General features: G+C 37.3%; 1 protein-coding gene across 1 annotated transcript in view; it reads left to right on the forward strand.

The window, feature by feature from the left end:
• ARHGEF26 (Rho guanine nucleotide exchange factor 26) overlaps nucleotides 1–20505 on the forward strand; it is a 134197-nt gene that overhangs the window by 17285 nt on the left and 96407 nt on the right. Inside the window, exons 5-6 of the mRNA XM_051991799.1 lie at nucleotides 11321–11377; nucleotides 14006–14166. Of these exons, the coding sequence (XP_051847759.1) occupies nucleotides 11321–11377; nucleotides 14006–14166 (218 nt within the window). The remainder of the gene's footprint in view (nucleotides 1–11320; nucleotides 11378–14005; nucleotides 14167–20505) is intronic.

Consider the following 20505-nt stretch of genomic DNA (forward strand, 5'->3'; position numbering starts at 1 on the left):
TTGGAAGAAGGGAAGACAAGAGGGGAGCAAGGAAAATTGGAAGTAGGGGAGATCAGAGACAGAGATAGGAAAGAGCAGGATTGATAGAAAGAGGATTGGGAATTGAATATATTTCTAAGCCTTTATATATATATTTGAGTGGAAAAACATCAATCATACTTGGGATTTAAATTCAGGTCTAGTAGCTGCACATCTCTAAGGGAAGATTGCACACACTGTCACTGCCACTTTATGTTTTGTGGCAAGTGAAAAAACCTTTTAGAGACTGAATCTCCCTTTCTCACCAGCGCCTACATTTGATATGGGCTTATGGGTAAATATGGGCTTAATCTCTATTGCTGATCAACATGGGAGTTTGATCTGCTCCATTTATGATCACAGCTGATTCACCTACCATTAGGCAGCCTGGTGGACCTGTTCTCACAGCATATCCTATTGGTGCTGGATTTCATGTAGACACCTAATCAGGCTAGCCCACTGCAGCTTTGAATACCTGGAGCGAAGTGATCGGCAGCCTCTGCCTCCCCGGGAGCAGGGATTGCAAGCGTGTCCCACCCCACCTGGTACAAAGTGTTTCTTGTCTATTATTTTATTTGATCTTTTAATACCAACCTGCTTATCCACTCAGGCTTTATAGAATAATACAAAAACAACCTGTAATATTGTTGTCAATTTTATTAACAGGTGCGTTTCTCTTGGGCAACCGAAGTACCTTAAACCTGTTTCATTTTCTGATCCTGTTCTTGACTCATATCTTTGGTTTCTGTGAATGATGTCATGGTGACCCTGATTTTTCTCCTCCTCCCTTATCTTTCATAAATACAAATCTTCCTGTCACTGCCTCCCACTTGGCAATACCGAAGAAAACCTTTGCCTCCACGAAGGCTTGACTGAAATGATCGTTATCATCCATTCCAGGCTTTAGCACGGTATTTCGCACATAATAGAAACTTTAAAAATGCTTGTTGTCTGAACTTTTGCTTTACCTTCTGTCTCTTCTCAACCACTGCCAAATTCACCTTCTCAAGTGTGTCTTGGAGTAGAGGTGTCCATGCTAAATTTAAGCCATTCCAAGAACCCATTTTAAAAGAATCTTATCTTATTAAAGGTTTAAATTGTTATTAATTATCAATTTATTCATAATTATTATTAATTTATATTATTATTAAAGGTTTAAAATTTATCTTACCTTATTAAATAATTCCATATCATTGTTCTCAGCGCTTTCATTCACTTTAGTTTTCTCCCCATTCTTTCAACTTTTACATTACAAATTCCCTTATTCATGTTTTTAAAAAATTGAATAGAATTATAGACTCAAATTCAAAAAGATAAATTAAAAATTTGACTCTAAAGAGAACAGAATGGTTTTGAGCTACCGAGAATCCAGGCCTCCAAACTTAAAGATATTTGGAGCAAGGCTCTCCAAATTCTTTTGCTCTCAATTGCCTATTTTCAAAAAAAAAATATTTTTTTGTCATGAACCACCAATATGTTTACATTATTTGTAAAGTATATAATATACTGCTCTACTAATAATCAATGTCATTTAAAAACTTGAATTAAAAATAAATATTTGAAAAGGATGAAATGATATCTGAAATTAGAGCCATAGGGAGCCATAGCAATTTATCAACTGTAGGCATAATATGATTAGATGTGAGCTTAAGGAAAATCTTCTGGATAATGGATTTGAGTGGGGAGGGATTTGTCAGGAAACCAATCAGGATGATATTACAATGCTCTAGATGAGAATTGAAGGCTTGAACTAGGGTGTAGAGAGAATAGAGAGAAAGGGATATAGTTGAGAAATATGAATTGACATTGTTTGATCATGTGCTCAAGTGAGAGGAGAAGATCTGAGGACAGCACTTTGGTTGGGAACTTGATGGTGGTTTTTGATTTTGGTTTAGATCTATTCCAGTCTAGTTCTCCTTCTATTAGTACCGTGTTATTTCAAAATCTTTATATTCACCCCCATCATGTTCTTCTGGCACATGACAATGTTCTCTTCTGTTTTTATTTTTAAATTTTGTTTTGTATTTTATGTTTTTTTTTTTCCTTATTCTGTTTTTTTTAATAAAATAAATTTTAAAAAGATGAAATGAAGAATAAAAAAAATCTCTGTTCAGTTCCTTGTTTTGGGATATAAAACAACACAAAATTAAAAATCCATCAGGTAAAGTAAGTTTTTTTTTTTTTTTTGGTTTTGGTTTTGGTTTTTTAGTTTAAATGCTATTATTTATTAGTTGTTTCAGTCATTTACACCTCTGTAACCCCATTTGGGGTTTCCTTGACCAGTTCATTTTACAGAGCAGGAAACTGAGGGAAAAAAAGTTAAGTGACTTCTTTAGGTTCACACAGCTAGTATCTGATAATGGATTTGAATTCAGGTCTTCCTGTTGCCAGACCTCGTACTCTATCCTCTGGGCCACATCACCGCTTCTACCTCAAATTAAGGCTATACATTTAAGCATTTTTGATATATTTTATCTTTTAAATTTATTTTTTAAGTGGCTTTTAAACTTTTTATTGCTATATTTGATTCTTACATTGCCTTGAACTTTTAGTATTGAGCCTAGTTTCAGGAATGGTACAAGAACCAGGGAACTTAATTTTTTTTTTATTTAAAAATTTTTAGCTTTATCTTTTTTGTAATGAACATAATCTTTAACAAACCCCAAAATTTTAATATGTAAACAACAACAACAACAAAAGGATTGTATAAATAGCTGGAAAGTTCTGTTATAGGATTTTAAAGCAATCTATTAATCGTATCAGATTATTATATAAAATAATTGCATAGTACATATTTGTGGTACGTAGTAGAGTACTGTTACATTATAAATATTTCATGTATCACAATTAACATTGCTTAACTGAGGATCATATGAGATAGTGTTTGTGAAGCAAACTTTTGCAGACTTTAAAGCATGATATAAATATACTTATAGTAGCAGTAGTGGTAATGGTGGTGAGAGGAGGGGAGGGGAAGGGGAAGAAGAGGAGGAAGGAGAGGAAGGAGGAATTGGAGGAGGAGTAGCAGCAGCAGTAATAATACTTCTACTAGTAGTAGTAGCAGTGGTGATGCTGGTAGTAATATAGTAGTAATAGTAATATTAGTGGTTCTATCTACCACATCCCAATAGTCCACAATATCCCCACACTTAGTCCAAGTAAAGCACTTTACCTAGTAGCAGAAATGTTGTTCTTGTTCAATTGTATTCAACTTTTCATGACCCCATAGACTGTATTGTCCATGAGATTTTCCTGACCAAGGTAGCAGAATGATTTGCCATTTCCTTCTACGGTGGATTAAGGCAAACAGAATTTAAGAGCCTAGGGTTACACCACTAATAATTTCTGAGACCTGATTTGTACTCGGGTCTATCCGCTCGGCCATCTGGCTGTTTCCAAAAAATACACACACACACACACACACACACACACACACACACACTTTTTTTTTTCCTGTAAGAAAGTATAAGTGAGATAGAGATAATTGTGTGGGTGTATAAGGGTTTGCTTTGATCTTTCTTCTGAAAATAAAAATCACTGGGTCTCCCTCAAGATGCAGGAAATAAATTTTATTATCAGGATCATGGGTTTAGAGAGTGCTGAGGTTTTAAATTAAGAGTTGTTGCTTCTCATGTTGATATTGTAGTTATATACAAACTGTTCTCATTTGATTCATTTGTCTTTGCTCTGTTCATATACTTGGCCCTCTCGGTAGTTTCCTATGCCCCTATGTGGCTGAGTATCCAGAAGCACTAGCACTGGACACACACAGCGCTTGAGATCTGTGCTTGCATTTCTTCTGCAGGTCATTCTGCTTATGAAATGTTACTGTGTCATGATGTAACCAGGCAGGGAGTAGGAAGGTGTGGGAGTTCAGGGTACAGAGTTTCATGGGTATATCAACATATACTTTGGTCTGCTCTTTGTCAGTGTCTGCATGCTGGCCCCAGAGTTTCCAGCACTCAATATGGTAGCCATGGTGCTAACAAAACATACGACTTTGATTTTGAATTTCCTTTATTTTTAGTGAATTCGGATTTCCATAATTTCTAGAGAGAAGAGTAGCAAACTAAGAGGTTTCTGAGGTTCTATTTCTTCAGAGGGTAAAGGTAGACCTTGTAATTGATCTGTTGAATTTTTTTTTAGTTCTTCCCAAGAAATCTGTACACAAAAAGAATGTCCCCTCCCTGGCCCATGATGGTGAACGTGGGCACATGTGTAAGGGCTGGTTACTTGTTAACCAAGGGCTTTGGGATGCCTGGAGGCCAAGCTGGGTTTTGTTTAGATTTATTGATCACTTGACTAATTTTAAAGCAAAAAATCCCAAAGGGTCCCAAAGGCTCATGGACATCATTCAGAGTTAGCCTATGCTCTCTATTCTTTCTCTTTGATTCGCTGGCTGCCTTTGATTTTGTTCTCCTTTTTACTTTGAATTTCATTTCTGTCTCCTTTTTTCAGTCATCTTCCTTCCTTTTGTGTTTCTTGAGATTTTTCTTCTGTTTCATAAACATCTCATTTCCATCTCCAATCATGATTCTGGGGTTCTTAACATGTTCAGTTTTCCCCAACCCTTTCTAATTCCAGCTCATTAGCTCATACTTGTTAAGGGATATTAGGGACCTGAGTGATCTTCTAGTACCCTCCTTTTCATTTACACAGGGGGAAACTAAGGCAATCTGTCATATCCTACTCTAACTTTGATAGAGTTTAAATGTGACTGTTCCAGACTTTGAGAGTTCTAAGAGACTTGGAGTGGCCATCTAGACTGGCGCTTTGGAGCTGACCACAGAATCGTCAAATCGTGGTCATCCGACCTCTGCTCGAAGACTCCTAAGAAGGGACAAACTCCGCTCTTCCCAATCAAGCCCTCTGCCTTTTTCATTGCCAGGGAATTTTTCCATCTCTTACAATTTGAATCTGCCTCCCATCCCTCCATCACTCTTAATTTTTTTTTTCTTGGCAAAGCAAGTAAATCTAAGCTTTCTTCCATATCACTCAAGTTTCTCTCCCAGCCTAACATCAACGTGCTGCATCTCCCTGGACAAAATAGCAGGTTCCTTTCTGCACGATTCAGTCATTCTTTCCTGCACACAAATGAAATCTTGAGACTGAGCCTTCACTCTTTTGGGGTGTGGCAGAGCTGAGGTATGAGGTATGCTGTAAAGGGGGAGAACAGCACGTGGGAGGACAGGACTGTAGGAAAGTCAGGGCTTGGCGGCCAGCTACAATGAACTTGTTTGCCTTAGCTCTTAAGTCTGGACCTTTAAGATCCCCTATGCCCCATATTTTGAATCTTTGTCATAATTATCCACGTGTGCTTCCTGGAATTATTTGAAAGCCAGGAAAGCCTTGTATGTATGTGATGGGGTGAGGGACAGGGAGGAGTGCTTACTGCACATAACTTTATTTCTAATTGATGAGATTGTTTTTAGATTTTCAAGTGTATTGATAGATATTTTCTTAAAAAAAAATACCCTCATTTCTCTTTCTTTCCTCTTCCCTTGCCCATGATATCATGGCTGATAAGAAAGGATAAAAAAGAAAGAGGGTAAAAATGCAATTCAGCTAAATTAACCAATTCTCAGTTGTTGGACAGCATGTGTGAAGTTCCACAATCCAAAACTCTCAATCTCTGGGTGGGGAGGTAGGAAGGGGGGGAAAAGAGGGAAATTCCTTCTCATGTGTCTGTGGTCAAGTTTGAGGTGATTTTTTAAAAATAAAGCTTTTTATTTTTAAAACATGAATAATTTGACAACATTGACCCTTGCCTAATCTTGTGTTTCAAATTTTCCATCCATCCCCTCCCCTAGATGACAAGCATTTCAATATATGTTATATAGGTTAAATTCAATATGCATAAACATATTTATACAATTCTCTGCTGCACAAGAAGAATCAGATCAAAAAAGAAAGTGAGTAAGAAAACAAAATGCAAGCGAACATCAAAGAGTGAGAATGTTATGTTGTGATCCACATTCAGTTCCCACGGCCCTATCTCTGGGTGTAGATGGCTCTCTTCATCACAAGATCATTGAAACTGGAATCAGTCGTCTCATTGAGGTGACTTTTTAAAGGGGCTTTTCATACAAAGTTGTGAGGAGCCTATTTCTTTCTGTTAATGGACTTCAGATTCATTATGGAGTTTGTTGAGGGGAGAAATCATTATGAAGATAGAGTCCATCTTCCCCATTGTCACCGGCAACAATTACTGATTAAATGCCACTGACAGGCAGATAGCCCAAGAATCCAGAAAGTGGACACCCTCCAGATCACTAGTTCTACCTCCAAACCAACTGTTAGAGCTATCATCCAGGAGGGTAAGTCCTCTGGAAAAGGAGCCAGCCTTCCTCACCACCTGCCACTCCCAAGGGCCACTCACAGGGCAGGCCGGCCTAGCTTAAACAGTAAGGCAGCCTGAGGGAAATGGAAGCCAGCATGTTTCCAGTAGGGCAAAAATCCAACACGACTTTCACCACCATCCTGATGGAGACAGCTAGGATCTGAACCCAAGAGCTTGAGAAATAGTAATACTTCCAGTCTATTGCCCTTGGCCATAATCCTGAGAAGCAACCCTGTGGGATGTAACCTGACAGCTGGCACAGCAGGGACTATAACTTTAACCTCCAAAGCCCCAGAAAAGCATGTCCCATTGCTTGTACTCTTTACTGGTTTGGTATCAGAAAGGGATATGATTTTATAAGAGGAAATGTGATAGAAGGAGAGGGATTTAAGAATTTTTCTTAGTAGTGATTTATTTTTTTCCAAATACATATAAAGATAAGTTTTTAACATTCATTTTTGTAAGACTTTGTATTCCAATTTTTTCCCTCTCTCCCTTTCCTTACCCTTTCCTCCCAAGACAGCAAACAATCTGAAGTAGGTTAAATGTGTACAATCCTTTCAAACACATTTCCACATTTGTCATGGTGTGCAAGAAAAATCAGACCAAAAGGGGAAAAAAACCTACAAAAAAGAAAAAAAACAAACCAACAAGGTAAAAATACCACATCTTATACTTCACTCCCCTCCTTATACTTTTTGATCAAGTGCCACTGGTCTCTTGACTTTTCCATGAACAATACACTCCAGATATATTCCTTGGCTGTCTTCCATATCTGGAAAGCTCCCCTTCCTGTATTCGTCTATCGACCTCCTTAGCTTCCTTTAATTCCCAATTAAAATCTCTTTTATGGAAGCCTTCCTCATCCCTTTAATTCTCATGCCTTCCCTCTATTGATTATTTTTATCCTATATAAGCTTACTTTGTATAAATTTGTTTGTTTGTTGTTCCCCCATTAGATTGTAAGCTCCTTGGGAAGAGAGGCAGCTCTTGCCTCTTTATATATTCTTTGCACTTAGCACGAGTGACTGGCATGTAGCAGGTGCTTAATAAGTGTTTATAAATTGAGTGAATCTTGGATTTGGACACTAGTTCCGCCACTAGCTGTGTGATCTGAAGCAAATATTATCTCTGAATCTGTTTCCACATCTGTAAAATGAAAATCACAATACTTAATACAATCTTCCTAATAGGATTGTTGTTAGGGAGCACATTTTACCTATCTCGAAGAATGACATAAATGGTGTTGTTCCCTAGCAAATTAACTTCCTAGTAACCTTAAAAGATTTCATTTTTTACTCCCAATAAAAATTTGTAGAGTTGAATTCACCAGGTATTTTGGATTTAGATACCTAGAAAGTGTAAAATTCAATGAATACAAGGTGCAATAACTGATCAGTGGAATGGTACTCATCTCCCGGATCCAAGATGTAGAATGTGATGTGCGTTTTTGTATTTGGCCAGTATGTAAGTTTGATTTGCTTGGTTTGGTGTATTTTCTACAAAGACTGTATTTTTCTTTATTGGGGTTTGGTTAGGACGAGAAGAGGAAAGTGAGGAGATTGTGACTACTTCTTCCAGAAAAAAAAAAAAGGTAAATAAAGGAGTAATTGAGGAATTTGTTTTGTTTTGTTTTCAGTGTATGAGAACTGAGGGAAACACAAACAAGCAGGATAGCTTTGAAAGTCACATGTTGGATGAAAAAAGAGAATCTCTTTTTTTTTCTGTTGTACTTAAGAAAAATTATTATATGTGTGTTTCTTAAGAATATTTGTTAAATTTCAAATTAAAAAAATCTCAATGCTTTCAGCTGTTAGTTAAATCTCCCAGATTCTTTGAGTTATAGGTCTCCTATATTCCTTGGCCAAGAAAGACTTCTTACCAATCAAAATACCCAAAGGAATTCTCTACCCTTAGATAAGTAGTTCTGGAAGAATCCCTTCTTAGCCTTCCCAACCCAAGACTCTGTGATGAAAAGGAAAGAGCCCCACTTTTTAAACTGCTTAATGCCTGAGTTTCTCATCTCCAAAATGGAGGTCATATTACCGATAATGCTTATATTTCAGTGTTTTTGTGAGATATCACATCAAGAAATAGACATGTATTATAGATGTCAGCTATTGTTACAATCATCAAATAATCACTGCCAATAACTTTAAGTAAGGGGAAGAAAGTTTTTCAGGGATAAGGGAGGAAAGGTGAGAGATGGAAATTCAATTATGCTAACCTTTTAATTATGTGTTGTGCGCAGAGTTTTATTGGAGAAAGGAAGTTGTGCCTTGAGAACAGCCTAGCAAAGGAATAATTACCGACCACTATGCTATTCGTTTCCCTGCCTTACAAGCTAAAGGATAATTGGTCTCTTTTGATCCTCATTCATTCCCCCTATTTATTATTGTTCTTTTCCTCCTGTTTTCCTTTTATTATTGATTTTCCCCATCCCCAGTAAGACATAAGCTCTTAGGGAATAGGAAGAGGCACATTATTTGAAGAAGATTTTTTGTTTTCTTTTTTCTTCTTGTCCCCTATATTTAGTACAGTTTCTCACATAAACTAACAACTTAAGAAATGGTGGGTTGAGTGGAATAGATTAGTGATGAAAAAAGTCCCAACTGATTCTCAGTTAGAGAAAGTTCCATATCCTTGAGAAGAAGAGTTTAATCCATGTTTATGTTATTTCTCTCTGAATCTGGCTTTGTAATAGTTTGAATTTATACTAGCAACTTTTTGAAAACTAAGACTGATTGCATAAACATGGACTCGTAGATTTAGAATGGAAAGAAACCTTAAAGGTCAGCTATTTCAACTCTCTCACTTTATAGAGGAGGACTGAGACTCAGTGAAGTGATTTCCCCAAGATGGTTGACATGGTACCAAATGGCCAACCTGGGATGAAACCCGAAATAGCCTTCCCTGTTCCAGCATAGGTCATGTACTGCTTCTAAATGGCATATATATATAGCGCGACCCTTCTGTTGCTTCTAATGTTGATAGAATATATAGAAAAATGGAATGAAACATTGATTAAACAACTACTGCATGCTAAGCACTGGATATACAAAAAAAAAAGTAAAACTATCTTCACCTCAAGGAATTGACATTCTATGGGAGATGGCATACAACATAAATAGTGGGGATTTTTAACAATGGACTGCTAGATTTCATGGGGAGGATTCTGTAAATCTGGATGCCAACAATATTGCAAAAAATATTTCAGCATAGCTGGTTTCTTGTCTAATTTTAAGCATTTAAAAACATTCTTCTGAGTAGGGGTGAATAGCCTTCTTTATTAGCCTTTCAAAGAGATCCAAAACAGATTCAGGACTTGAGAAATACAGGAGACTACCCCTGCGGGGCAGGTGGCAAGGCCGTTGATCCTTAGGAAATAAAGTCAGGAGAGTTGAAGAGTTTACTCATTGTTATTTGGCTTTATTCTGCTGATAAACCAGTATATTTCTGGATTGTTTTCTTTGCCTTCTTCCCTTTTCTCCTCCTAAATCCTCAGCAATCATGTAACAAAAAAGAAACTATTATAAAATTGCTTATAGCATTTGTGACTATTGGGTAAAAATGATGCCTTGGACATGGCGCGGTTGTTGTTTATCCTTTGTAAAATAATTCATCAGAAATCCCATCTCTGTCATAGAAAAAGTATAAATACTAAATCTTTGAAGCAAAATTTCAAAATTCTCTTACCTTTTGTCACTCACACCATAAATCTGGCCAGATTGATTCCTGCTCTTCTTGCCACCCTTCATCTGCAAGGCTTGCTTGAGTGGCTTTGTATCCTGCATTTATTTCCTGACTAAAAGGTATCATTTATCCCATCAGTTTACTCCATCATAAATTGATTCCAATGTATGAATAGCTCCAGCTAGGCCCCACAATGGCTGTATTTGTTTAAAACAAAAATAAAAAAGTTCTCAATATTAAAATGATCTTTATTGTAGACAAGCTTTTATCGCACGTCCTCCATGTTAATAGTAGATTTTGTTGTGTTCTGTGTCCCCCATCTCAGACGTTCCATTAGAAGTTTATGATGGCCAATATCATCCATTTACTAGCTGTGGCCTTATTATCCAAACCAAGGGTAAATATGTTCTAATAGCAATTGTTTTAAAAGGCCTCCAGCCTTTTGTTCAGAAATCCAGTTGAGTAGAATGTGAAATGAATCTAACAGATAAAAATGTGTTGTAATGGAATCAAATGACAATAATACAAATGAAAATGTAGCTCAAAGGAAAATGTCCAAGTTAGTTTTTTTTTCCTCTCATTTAATGATTTCTTAAGGTAATTTCTGGGCACCATGTCCACTTGTCAACTTCTCGTCCACTGAAAAGGATTCTATTTGGGTTTGTTTTGGGGAATTGTTTTGGTCTTTAGGACATTTGAAAAAACTCTAAGGTTTTTATTGGGTATTTTTTACAGAATCCACATTTAATGTTCTTTTTTCAGTTTGGCGATAACATGAACCTGAAAAATAAATTTAGCAAAGTTATACCATTGTTCCTTTTTTTTTTTTTTTTGCTTTACTTTTCAGTCTTGTTGATGTATATCACTTTTTTATTATTAATGTTTTTTGGATCTCCAACAAGAGAAATTAAGTTAATGTGTTAATAATACTTTAAACCTAGAATGGAATGGGAGATATCTGTTTTCTGCCATTTCAAATCAAGTCACCAAGAATGTATTAAGTGCTAACCATGGACATTTTTGTAACAACTCTCCATAGAAGTTGTTTTCATTTGGATCAGGTATGCTGAATCTTGGGCTCATTTTCTGGTGGGATAGGCATCTGTTAAATAGGAGAGACATGTAGATAGTGTTTTTTTTTTTTTTTTAAATAATTTCCTTTCATTCATCACTTTGTTGGAAAGGCTTGCAGGCTTCCATCTCTCTGAATAAGGATATTGTTATCCAAAGAATGGATGTACTGAATTTCATTTTTTATTTTCCATTTAGGTGAAAAGAAATGGATTATCTCAAACTATTAGCCAAGAGGAAAGAAAGAGACAAGAGGTATGTTTTTGATGAAGGAATGTTGTTTAATAACAATAAATTGTGTGTGTTGTATATTTCTTATTTTTTAGCTTTGTCCCAGTTTAGTGAGATTCAACCATAGGTATCTGCACCCATCTGTCAGGCTACCATTACATCCTGAGATTTCTGAAACAAAACCAACTTGAATCAGTTGAATAACTCATAGGATGTTGTAACTCAAAAACATTAACAGTTTCTTTGCAAACCATAAAGCACAGTGTAGCTATTAATTTTATATATATATATATATATATAATTAACTATTAATATTTTTTTAATGAAACATCTTAAAGGTATCAAACCAATTATTTATAATTTCCTTAAATTACCAAAAGAAAAATTTGAAATTATTGATACTATAGCAAAAATTTTCAAATTCCTAATGTTTTTGTTTTTTTGTTGAGGCAATTGGGGTTAAGTGACTTGCCCCGGGTCACACAGCTAGGAAGTATTAAGTGTCTGAGGCCAGATTTGAACTCAGATCCTCCTGACTTCAGGGTTGGCGCTCTATCCACTATGTCTCCTAGTTGCTCTCTTAATGTTTTACAATTAGAGTCTCACTTAGGTATATATAGGATCTCATGACAATGTCTGTTTTTCTCTTAATAGGTCTGAATATAAATAGATTATAATCTATTTCTTTCTACTGAATAATAGTTTTTGGAATGTGAATATATAATTCAAATCAGGCCCAGATCTTTTTATATTCTATTGTGCTCTATTTTTCTTCCCTTTGAAGGTGATGTCTTTCTCCTTTTGCTCCTCATATATTAAGCCTTCTTAATAAGTTTTTTATTTTTTATTTTTTAATAGCTTTTTATTTACAAGTTATATGCATGGGTAATTTTACAGCATTGACAATTGCCAAACCTTTTGTTCCAATTCTTCCCCTCCTTTCCCCCACCTCCTCTCCCAGGTGGCAGGTTGACCAATACATGTTAAATATGTTAAAGTATAAATTAAATACAATATAAGTCTTAATAAGTTTTCAAGTCCTTTTTCTTGCTTTCTAACAATTAGGGATGATTCCATCAAATCTGAACTTTTAATCAATTATCCACCATTCATATGGTATTTATCCTCTGTCATCATTTATATGTTCCAGGCAGGGGGATATTATGCAAGCAGTGTTGCAGTCTAAGTCAGAAGAGGGCTTCCAAGCTCATCCTTGCCACTTACTGGCTCTCTGATCCTCACCATTCCTTTTCTGGATTTCTGTTTTTTTTTTTTCTCTATAAAATAAAGAAGCAGAGAGTCTCCTTTTTTAAAGGTTGTCTCATGCTCTAAAGCTACAATCATACATAATATTCATTTGGGGAAGTTTGGTTACAAAAGACATTGGTTCTTGCTTTTTGAAAATCATTTTGAAGATGCTGTATTTGAAGGTCAACGCCCACCAGAAACATTAAATAAGGTTTTGGGAAAAGAAAGATGTTTTCCCTCAAGTTTAAATTTTCTGGGTATATGTTCTATTGGTAAAGTAGACTTTTCCCTTCCTTGCTGTGAAGTGTTATTTCAGTTAGCAAGCACTCTAGGTTAGACAGGACATTGTTTGGATTACTGGGAGTATGTTGTCTTACTCCTATAAACAAAGTTGTTTCATCCTTATTAACAATTTTTTGAAGAGTGTGTGTGTGTGTATGTGTGTGTGCGTGTGGGCACGCACTTGTATACACATGAACAAGCCATCAGTCACTAAAGATTTATGGAGTGCCTGTGTGTTCCAGGCACTGTGCTAAGGTATATCAAAACAGGCACAGGACAGGGACTGTCCTTAAGGAGTTTACAATCTCATGGGGTCATGTGCTCTCATGCTACACAGCATCTCTGGGAGTTGCTAAAACATCTTCATAATCTTTGGAAAGTCTTGACGAGAGGAATTGGAAGTACTTATAGAATGGATAGAATTACCTGCCAAGAAAATCTACTTCCCCCACTGGATATTGAGCTCTTTGAAGGCAGGGACCGTGTCTTGACCAGTGCCTTTTCCAGCACTTAGTAGGTACTTAAGAAATCCTCACTGTCTGATGTGCCATGGAATGTGCCGTGGGTCTCTAGTGTTTGGTCCACAGCTAAGTTGCATCAATTAGGAAGAGAGTTATTGTTGCTTGTGAAGAAACAGGGGCACTGATAGTTTAGGAGGAGGTAAGATATCTGTCTCTAGGTGAGGACAATTCCCTTTGAAGTCACTGTGAAGAACACATTCCGGCACTGAAAGAATATGCTATAATCAGATGACATCTCAGCCATACTCATTTTACAGATTAGAAAACTGAGACCCAGAGAATGGGAAATGATTTGCTTCAAATCACAGGTGGTCAGAAGCCAGAGTTACTGCTCTGAAAACAGTTCCTCCGACTCCAATTCTGGTTCTTTTCTGTTTACATTAAGCTGCTTTGGTTTATCCCAGCATTCCTCCCACTTTTTTCAGGGGTATGTCCTTAGAATCCATACGCATTGTTACCCTTCCTCCAAATCGCTGCCGTCACATTCCCATGTCAGTCAACCAGTAAGCATTTATTAAGCTCCTTCATGCCAGAATACTTTTGCCCCGTATTTCATAATACATATTTGAAAAGTTTAACAACAAACCTTTCTTGCTCCTAGGCTATGTTTGAAGTCATTTCCTCTGAACACTCCTACTTGCTCAGCTTGGAGATCCTCATACGGATGTTTAAAAATTCGAAAGAACTGAGTGATACAATGACCAAAACTGAGAGCCATCATCTTTTCTCCAACATCGCTGATGTCTGTGAAGCCAGCAAAAAGTGAGTGTGTGGACCCCAGGAGGTGCTTCTGGGTTCAACCGGGAAGCTAAATGGTCCCCCGCACCTGGGTCTGTTATGTGTATTATCTTGAAAAAAAATCACGATAGTGGATTGTCTGTTCTAAAGTCTTCCTGTCACCGAGGGTGGTATGTAAAGCTGTTTAACAACATCGATAATACTTATCTATCTTCTTACCTTATGTTGGGCTGCATATGTTTATGAGTGTCTGCTTGGGTCAACACTGAAGGAGAGGAGAATTAGATATGGGACATGGGAATGATCCTTTTTTTCTCTGCTTCTAGCATTGTGTCAGTAAGTTCTAAAGCTATGTGATAGGACCAGCTCAAATATGGCACGCTGCAATGATTCCTGGGAGTGTGTGATTGTTCAATGAAGGCTCGCTGCTTTTTTGCTAGAATTCCAAACCTGTTGGAGGCAGGACCTGGGGTGATGATTAGAGTAATGTCCTTTTCTACCGCCTATCCAGGAGTTGGATTTCTGCCTACCTTGTAATCCCATTTTTGAGAATATCGAAGAAGTGGGTAGAGCAGAGGTGTCGAAACAAATGATCTCTGGGTAATGTTGGCAACAGTTCTGAATACAGTCAAAATTAGATTAAAACATAACTAGGAAATATTTCACAAATTAAATAAAAAACACAACAAAACATAGATAATGTGACTTTGTGGTTTTCTAAGTTAATTGCTGTTTAGTAGGCATCTTTTTGTACGATTAAGTTAACTCCCCTCCTCCCCCTTTTCATTGTGTGATACCTCTGGAGTAAGTGTCTTGATGAGCAAATACATTTTGTGTGGTTTTGCTTTAAAGGCAAGACTGTATTTTTATATAGGTATAGGGTAGTGTGAGCCATGTGAACTGAGATAGAGATGTCACCGTGGTCATTTGTCGTATCTCTAGGGCAGTGAGACTTCAGATTCAGTTTTCTTTTTCACTCATTTCTCTTTCCAAGTTGCTTATGCTTTGTTCCTCCTCACCCAAAATATGTTCCAGCCAACCTCCTTAATGTTCTGCACTGATTTCCTGCCTCTGAGCTTTTGTCCTTATTTAGAATGCTCTTTCTCATCTTCCTCGAACCTCTGGCTATCTGGTGGGTGGCTCAGCTTGGAGCCTTTCTTTGCCTAAATTCCCCCAGTTGTTTGCCTTCTTCAATCACCTTCCATTTCTTTGACCTTTGCTTATGAACACGTTACATCTCCCCCAGTGAAAGGTAAACTTCTTGAAGGGACTGGTCCATTTATGATTACATCCCCAGGATCTAACACAGGGTTTGGCAGAGAGGAAGCACTTAATAAAGGCTTTCTGCTTCTCCAAATGTTGGAGGATGGGAGATGTGGAGGGAGGGAGATTGGAGATCCTGACACATGTCATCTAGAAAAGGAGAGTTTCTGTGGGGAGGAATCTTCTGACCTTTGAGAACTCTCACACCCATGTTATCATATAAGCCTTTACGACAGGCTCACCTACAGAGATTACTGATTAATAGTCCTTTGAATGGTGATACTAATGAAGTGTCTCCCAGGGAGACTGCTGTTTGCTGAGTACATTTACCAGGGTCATTGAAAATTGCCTGTGTGAGGAACAAACAAAAAAAGGATTTCCTTTGAATGGTGAAGTTTTGTTTTGTTTTGTTTTCTTGTCGATGACATTGTCCCAATTTCATTAACCTCCAGAATTCTACAAAATCTTCTCAATGCAATCCACTATTATACCAACCATGGCCTACACCTTCCCCTCTTCCAAATTTTCTTATTTCTGCCCAGGGCGTAACATCCTTCCAGGGTCCCTGGTTTGGGACCCTAACTCCTACTCTCTCATTCTAAGCCACCAGCACTTGAATCATATACCATTTGTACCTTTACAACATCACTCAGATCTGACTTCTTATCTTTACTCAAGCAACTCCTAATTTAGTTCGTTCTTTCATCACTTATTACCTATCAGGATTCCTCAAACTACGGCACGTGGGCCAGATGTGGCAGCTGAGGATGTTTATCCCCCTCACCCAGGGCTGTGAAGTTTCTTTATTTAAAGGCCCACAAAACAAAGTTTTTGTCTTTACTATAGTCCGGCCCTCCAACAGTCTGAGGGACAGTGAACTGGCCCCCTATTTAAAAAGTTTGAAGACCCCTGACTTAGATTGTTGCAGCAGCCTCCTAATTGGTCTCCCTGCCTCAGCTGGAGATACGGCTCTACTCCCATTCCCAGATCCCACTTTAGATGCCAAAATGATCTTCCTGAAGCACTAATCTCAATATGCAGCTCCCCTGCTCAGTTAATTCCAGTGGCTTCCTAGTTCCTCAAGTATAAAATATAATCTTCTATGTGTAGCATTTAAAGCTCTTCACAATCCGACCCCAATCTATCATTCCAGCCTAATTGTCATTGCTCCCCATCAGGAACTTCGTGATCCAATCTTTCTGGCCTCCTCTCTGTTCCTTGGTCATGATATAGGCATATTTTATATCGGTATAGGGTAGTCCATCTCTTTTCTACATTCTTTGTATTAGTCATCTGCCATCTCTGGGAATGCTTTCCCCCTTTACTTCTACCTCACCTAGCAGATATAGCTTCCTATTTTGATTCCCCTCACTCACTAATCCTATATTCTGCCACCCCATAATCCTCCCCCTTGAAGCAATGAGTTTGTATCTATTTTGTAGATAATTTTTGGGAAGGTGTTTTTCCTTCAATAGAACATTCCTTGAATGTGGAGGATGCTTTGTTTTGGTCATTGTATCCACTGATCCTACTCAGTACCTGGCACATAGTTGTTATTGGAAAGAGAGCCCACATCCAAAAAGTCCCAAAGCTATCAAAATGTGGAGCATCTAGAGCAGATCAAAAAGTAAGCTTTGGTTTTATTTGTCCAACTTTTATGTAATTCAAGACTGGGGCAAAAATTATTTGAAGTCTTTTGCTTTTTGAAATCAGTGTTCCTTAGCTGAAGGATGGAAGTAAAACCAAAAAAACCCCAGAAATTTTAGTCTTGAGAAGGAAGAAGGAGGAAGGAAAGTGATGAGAGACCACAAACAATGAAAGAGTGCAATGGCCTACACTATCAAATTTGGGGCAGCTACAATTAAAGATTGCCATCTTATTTAAGACAAAAGGAAGTCCTTTGAAGCTAGGAAATGCTTCAGGGGAACAATATTTGATGAATTCAAAGATGCAGATCAAAGCAGATTTTTTCAAATTTATTTTTCTTACTTTTCTTCTTTCTCCCTCCTTTCCCTTTCTTCTGCCCTCCCTTCTTTCCTTCCTTTTTTCTTTTCTTCCTTCCTCACTCCCTTCATTCCTTCCTTCCTTCTTTTCTCTCTCTCCTTCATTCCTTCTGTCTCCTGTTTTCTCCCTCTCATCCCCCTCTCTTTCTTTTCTTCCTTCTTTCCTTCTAAAAAAACTAAAATAGTTTTCCTTTTTTTTCTTATCTTTTATTTGCCTTTCAATGCTTTAGATTTGAGTAATTGCTCAAAGGATACTTGATTTGTTATATATGGTTCATGAAAAAAAGAACTTTTATTTTACTAAACAATTTTACATTTTTGTACATAATTATCATTTTTACAATATTTTTAAAAAACATCATGTCTATTCATCTTGAAAGTTTATTTACTTTAGTTCTTTTTTTAAACTGGTAGCTCTTTATAAGTATATAAATAAAAAGTGAAAAAAATTTCACTTTAAAGTCCATTTTACTACAAAATACCTCCTTGTTGAGTTTCTCAGAATTCAATATTTTACGTGGAAGCTTTGGAGGGATACAAATTATCAACATCGGAGTTGGACCGTGCAAATTAAGAAAAGTGGGTTTTAAAGTGATTTAGGATTATCTTCCATGGTTTTTTTTTAGCTAATGGAAAATGGTGACCCCCAAATGAATGGTGCTTTAGCTTCTGGCTGCCAAGGCTACAAAAGAAGCATGATTTGTTGCTGCTAACCAGCCCTTGGTGCACATTTTAATGATCTAGGCTGGTGATTTGCCTGCCTTCGATTCCTTCAGGCACTTGGCATTATTTTTGTTCAAATACATTGCCATGCCAACTGTCCTTGGATGGACAGTTACTTTATGAATTACGAGAGTGGCTCTGGTAGAGTTCTTTAAAAGAGAGATAGATAAGAACAAAAGACATTGTAATTATGGTCAGTTATTTGCAATTGTTAACATTTGTTCAATACATGTGTGTTTTTAGGTTTTCTTCTCATACAAAATCCACCATCCTAGTTTATTTCTGAGATAGAATATCTACTGGTTATGCTTTTTCTGGAAATAATGTTGTCCAATATGGGCCAGACAGAAATTGGAAGCAGACTCGGAGTCTTCTCTTAGGCAATGAAAGGATTTTTTAAAAGTGTTTCTCAATGTCATTGCATCTATCCCTCCATCCCTCTCTCCCTGAGATGACCAACTGTCTTCTTGTCCTTAGTCATGGATCTGCTTTACAAAATTTAAATATATATATATTAGTTTTTCTTTTTAATATCTAACTCCCCCCCCCTTCCCCCATAATTGGGGTGATTTTGGTGAGGCAGTTAGAGTTAAGTGACTTGCCCAGGGTCACACAGCTAGACAGTATTAAGTGTCTGAGGCCAGATTTGAACTTAGGGCTGGTGCTCTATCCACTGTGCCATCTAGCTTCTCCTAATATCTAACATTTTCAAGGGACTTATACGCTCTCAGTTCTACAAAACTCCAGTCAGTAAGCATTTCTTAAATGTTTACTGTATACAAGTAAGTACTAGCAATTAAAAGAAAGACAAAACAAGCTTATGATTTAATGACAGAAAAAGCATCCCAATAACTGCAGAATAGTCTATACAGGGTCAAGTGGAGATAATCTCAGGGACAAAGCATGGGGTGGTGAGTGGGGAAAGAAACTTTGGAAAAATACTTCTTCCAGAAAGTAGGATGGATCTGGATCTTGAAGGAAGTCAGAGAAGATGGCAGCAAGAAAGGAACATAGGAGAACGTTCCAGGAAAAAGGAGACAGTCAGTCAAAAAGTTTGAAGTCAAGAGATGAAGGACCTTGGTGGAGGAAGAGTCAGAAGGTTTGAGTCGGGAAAGAATTTGTGGAGGGGAGTAAAGTATGAGAAGTCTGGAAAATTAGGTATGTCTGGAGGAGCCAGCTCGTGAAGAATTTAACAGCCAATTTAATCTTGGAGGTAATTGGGAGCCACTGGAGTTCATTGAATAGCATGATGAGATTTCTGCTTTAGGAAGAGAACTTTTGCAGTTGAGTGGAAAGTCATTGACTTGCCTAATAAATTCTAATGGTTCTTTATTCCCTGTAGAAGAAACCTAGAGCAATTCCTGCTTTTTATTCTTCCCAACCTAACTCCAATTTACTTTTCCCAACTACTCATATATTACTTCCCTTCATGCTTTCTTCATTCTAGCTAGATTGACTGTTCTTCACTAATAACACCACATTTCCAGTCTCCATGACTTTACAAAAGTTGGAGTGCACTCCATGTTTACCTCTGCCTCTTAGAATCCCTAATTTCCTTCCAAGTCTGGCTCACTTGATCTGTCTCCCTTAGCTGCTAATATCTCACCAAATTTAATTACCTTGCATTTATAACGTATAATATATATGTTCCCATATGTGTCTACCTCTCGTCAATAGAATATAAGCTACTTGAGGATAGAGACTATTTCCTTTTTGTCTTTGTGTGTCTGATACCTAGCATCATACTTGTGCTTAGTTATAAGCATTTAGTAAATGTTTGTAGAATAATTTAATGTCAGCACCTCATCTTTCCCTCCCCATTCCCTACTCAATCTGGCCATAAATCAATAAAAAGAAAAAAAGACAATTTGTTCTAGTCAATAAATATTTGTTCAACTTACCCTGTGTTCTGGGTACTGAATTGCATCTTGGATGTAAGGCAAAATTGAAACAGTACTTGCCCTCGCTGTGTTTCCATTCTGTCAGAATGATCATGGGAATATCCCGAGAAATATAATCCGTGACTGAACACTAGAAGGCAAAAAATCACCAAGGATATTTGAGGAAGGAAAGAATCCTGATGATTGGGGATGAGGAAGCCAGGGAGGCTTTGAGAAGAAAGGAAATGGGCTTTGAGTTGAGCCTTGAAGGGTGTTGAAAGGTAGACTGGTAGCAAGTGCATTTTAAGCTTGGGGGGGTAGGGTGGGGAAAAGAACTTGTAAGAATTCATGGAGGGAGGATACAACAGGTCTGATAAATGGGCTATAGAGTTATTGAAGAGTACTAACAGTACCTGAGAATACAAAAGGGGATCAGAGCCAGGAAAGCTAAGGAGTTTGATTTATCCTAAATACAACAAATATAATGGGGAGTG

The sequence above is a fragment of the Antechinus flavipes genome, chromosome 3 (assembly GCF_016432865.1).
Source record: "Antechinus flavipes isolate AdamAnt ecotype Samford, QLD, Australia chromosome 3, AdamAnt_v2, whole genome shotgun sequence".
Taxonomy (NCBI): domain Eukaryota; kingdom Metazoa; phylum Chordata; class Mammalia; order Dasyuromorphia; family Dasyuridae; genus Antechinus; species Antechinus flavipes.